General features: G+C 38.5%; 1 protein-coding gene across 1 annotated transcript; it reads right to left on the bottom strand.

The window, feature by feature from the left end:
* Positions 1–335: 335 nt before the first annotated feature.
* On the bottom strand, positions 336–1661 carry LOC114536502 (collagen alpha-1(II) chain-like). The gene has a single exon (XM_028557847.1). The coding sequence runs from the start codon at positions 1659–1661 to the stop codon at positions 336–338; it is 1326 nt and encodes a 441-aa protein (XP_028413648.1).
* Between the last annotated feature and the right edge of the window lie 2130 nt (positions 1662–3791).

Here is a 3791-nt window from a genome sequence, read left to right as displayed (position 1 = left end):
GGTGTCCGTGCTAAATAGTAATCATAGGTCTCTTCATTCACTTTTATTGTTCCAATATGCTTTATTGTCCCTGATTTTGACTGAAAAGAAGCTCCTAATTCATCAACTACATCAAAGCTTAAACTACCTCGTAGACCGTGCTTTGTTTTACCATGAAACATAATAGCAAATATTACTCCATATTGATTTTTATCGGTATCAGCAACATAAAGAAAGAGGTTTGTCAAACTATTACCAGAGTTGCTCCCCATATTTATTTCTAGACCTTTTCGTGATCCTAAAAGAGGAACTTTTCTTCCATCTTTTTCTCTGGTTACTTTTAAATTTTTTCCGTCTCAATAAGGTTTTTCGCTACCACTCTCAATAAAATTAAAAGTACTGTAAGTACCTCTACTTGTTCCTTGAGTATCAACATATTTTATCTTCTCAAAATCTTTATCAACCATCACAATTTGACGTTTTTCCGATGTACTAAAATTTCCTGAGGGACCTGTAGGACCTACAGGACCTGTAGGACCGCGTCTTCCTTCAGGTCCAAGAGGTCCTACACGACCACGCTCTCCTTGCCGTCCTCGAATACCTTGAATACCTTGTGGTCCTGTAGGTCCTGCGGGACCTACATTACCAATGTTGCCTTTATCTCCTTTATCTCCTTTATCTCCTTTAATACCTGGGGGGCCTGTATTGCCTGGGGGGCCTGTATTGCCTTGTGGTCCTTGTGGTCCTTGTGGACCTGGTTGTCCTGTAGGTCCTGCGGGACCTATATTGCCAATGTTGCCTTTACTGCCTTGTGGTCCTTGTGGTCCTTGTGGTCCTTGCGGTCCGGGATCACCTTTTGCTGCAGCTGTACCTGGAATACCTTGAGGTCCTTGTGGTCCTTGTTGTCCTTGTGGCCCATTTGGTCCTTGAGATCCGGGTTTTCCTATAAGTCCTGCAGGACCTACAGCACCAACGTCACCTTTATTTCCTTTATCTCCTTTAAGACCTCTATCACCTTTATCACCTTTATCTCCTTTTGGACCCTGGGGTCCTGTACTGCCTTGGGGTCCTTTATCTCCTTTATCTCCTTTTATTCCTTGTGATCCTTTTTCTCCTTGTGATCCTCGAGGTCCCTCATCCCCTTGTGTACCTCGCGGTCCTGTATTTCCTACAGGCCCGTCTCTACCTGGTGGTCCTGTAGGTCCTGGTGGTCCTACAGGTCCTTGTTGTCCTTGCTGACCTGTGCGTCCCTGAGATCCTGTTGGTCCTGCGGGTCCTTGAGGTCCCTGAGGGCCAGGGTCACCTTTTGCAGCAGCAGTACCAGGAATTCCTTGGGGTCCCTGTTGTCCTGTGGGTCCTTGTGCCCCGGTAGGACCAATTTGACCTTGTAGTCCTCGTAGTCCTTGTAGTCCTCGTAGTCCCTGTGGTCCTATAGGTCCTTGTTGTCCTTGAGGTCCTACAGCCCCGGGATCGCCTTTTGATCCTTTTGGTCCTTGTACCCCTTGTTCCCCACGTTGTCCTTTTGGTCCTTGCGGTCCTTGTGGTCCTTGAGGTCCTTGTGGTCCTTGTGGTCCAATTTTACCTGTACCTGTACCTGTACCTCCTTTTGCTGCCTTTGGGGTATATTGATACTCATACCCAAAGTTAAGATTACCGCTATAGTAAGGATATCCTCTCTTCATTATGAGTGGTTTATAAATGAGTAAAATGTTTAAAAACCCTTACTTAAGAAGAATACATATAATATATTATTTCAAAATGAATAAAACCTCACGTTGTAAACATGGGAGCAAAAAAATCAAAAGCACGTTTAAATAAGAATATAGAAAAACATGGGGCATGTAAAGTAGGAATAAGTTTAGGTCATAAAGATTTAAAGACAGAAGGTAATTTTCAAGTGGGGTACTCTTTGAAAATAAATAAAGATTATAAACCTATTGAACAAAATCAAATAGGTCAGAGACTACTTCCTATAAAAGAGGAGGAAGAATTTAAAGAGCCCATAATTGAAGAGGAAGAAGGATCTATATGTCTAACTCCAGATATACCTGCAATTAAAGAAGAAGAAGAAGAAAACGATGGATGATTACCTTTCAGACATTTACTATAATTCAATTTCTGCACGTTTATTCTTTTGAGTATTATTTATGTTTTTATCTTCATCCCTTGTATTTTTCCATCTTTCTTCATTTCTTACTAAATCTCTAGGAACATTAATTTTACTCAAAGCTTGAAAAAACTCATGTACACCCACAGGATTAAATGATTTACGCGATCTCATAGCATCTGAAATTAAATCGGAGATATTGCTCCTAGGAATAAAAACACCGTCTATTTTGACCTGTCCTGTATTATCCCATGAGATAATCTCTGCTCTAGATCTCAAACGTTCCAAAAGAGCTAAAGCTCTAGCTTTCATAGTTTTAGGAATTCCACGTACAATTACATCATCTGTTAATTCGCTCTCTGGTTCCATTGAATTTTCAATCTGTCCTCCTTTTTGTTCATTCTCAAGTTTTTCAAGTCGCGCAAGTTTTTCCTCTGTTATTAACACAAAACGTTTTGCACTCATACTGAGATACCTTGATTTTTAAGTAAAATAGATAAGGCCAGCGGTAAAAGTATCGACGCTACAGCACCCCTGCCCTCTTGAACTAAAAATTTCCTCTTCTTCTTAAGTGAAACGTTCCTCTTTACTAATGCACGTAGTTGTTCCTTGTAACGTGTCAAATAACGTTTCTGACGTGAAGTTAACCGTATCACCCCTTTAAGGGCATTTAAAACAATCTCACTAACAGCTAAAATTAAATCGGGAGGGCCGTATTGAAAAATTGCTTTTTGTATTTGCGGTTTTGATTTTGCTAACACTTGAATAAACGGAAGAGTTCTTGCTATATACTCTGACATCTTGTAAATGACATTTTGGTAAGAAACCGTTTTATTATATATTAATCGTAAGATTTAAAAATACATCAACATCCACAGGAACATTTATATTTGAATCAATTGTAAATGTTATCTCGGAAACAATATCAGATTCAATAGGAATAGCAGGATAATTCTCATCAGAATATTTAGAGATAGATGAATTCAATCTAGTACCAGGAGTAATAGGTAAATATGCAAGAACTGTACTCTTCCTCCCTTCAACATCAACATTTTTCACGGAATCTACAAGATCACACGATACTTTAAGATATCGTAAACCATGATTCACATCCACCGGTTTTGGTGACTTCTCATTTTTTCTCAATATGTAGTTCTCTGGAAAACCTAGAAGTTGACCAAACTTCTTTAAATTCACAGATGTATATTTTGAAGAATCAAAATTAACATCACACGTATTGTCATGAACATAGGATGAAAGCGTAATATGTTCCAATTTTAAACGTTCCTTCAATAATTGAAAATCCCAATATCCTTCTTGAAGTGTTTTCTCTTTAGTTACACTTGGTGTAGTCTTTGTAGCCACGCTGATTTTATTATTATCGTTTGTAATATTCTTAAACTTACAAAATACTGTAACTTGTTTTACTGTAATAGAAGATCCCTCTTGGGTTAAAAAAGGTTCTCTCAAACTCAGCTTCCTTGAATTACCGGCTATAAACACAGATATGTTCCTCGAAGTCATCTTTACTCAAAATGATATAAACTCTCTTTTACCTTTGCATATATACAATATGTCTCTGCCCAGGTAAAATATTTGTACGCAAACGAATATTCTCAGGAGTCTGGGGATGACAATCAATTAATAAATAAGTAAAAGGTTGTTTCGTTGCATTATTAAAAGAGTCTAATAAATACTGTGATCG

Source organism: Dendronephthya gigantea, unplaced genomic scaffold, assembly GCF_004324835.1.
Source record: "Dendronephthya gigantea isolate DGI-Jeju-01 unplaced genomic scaffold, DenGig_1.0 000137F, whole genome shotgun sequence".
In the NCBI taxonomy this organism is placed as follows: domain Eukaryota; kingdom Metazoa; phylum Cnidaria; class Anthozoa; order Malacalcyonacea; family Nephtheidae; genus Dendronephthya; species Dendronephthya gigantea.
Note: the sequence above shows the minus strand (reverse complement) of the source record. Positions and strands in the feature narration are given on the sequence as shown.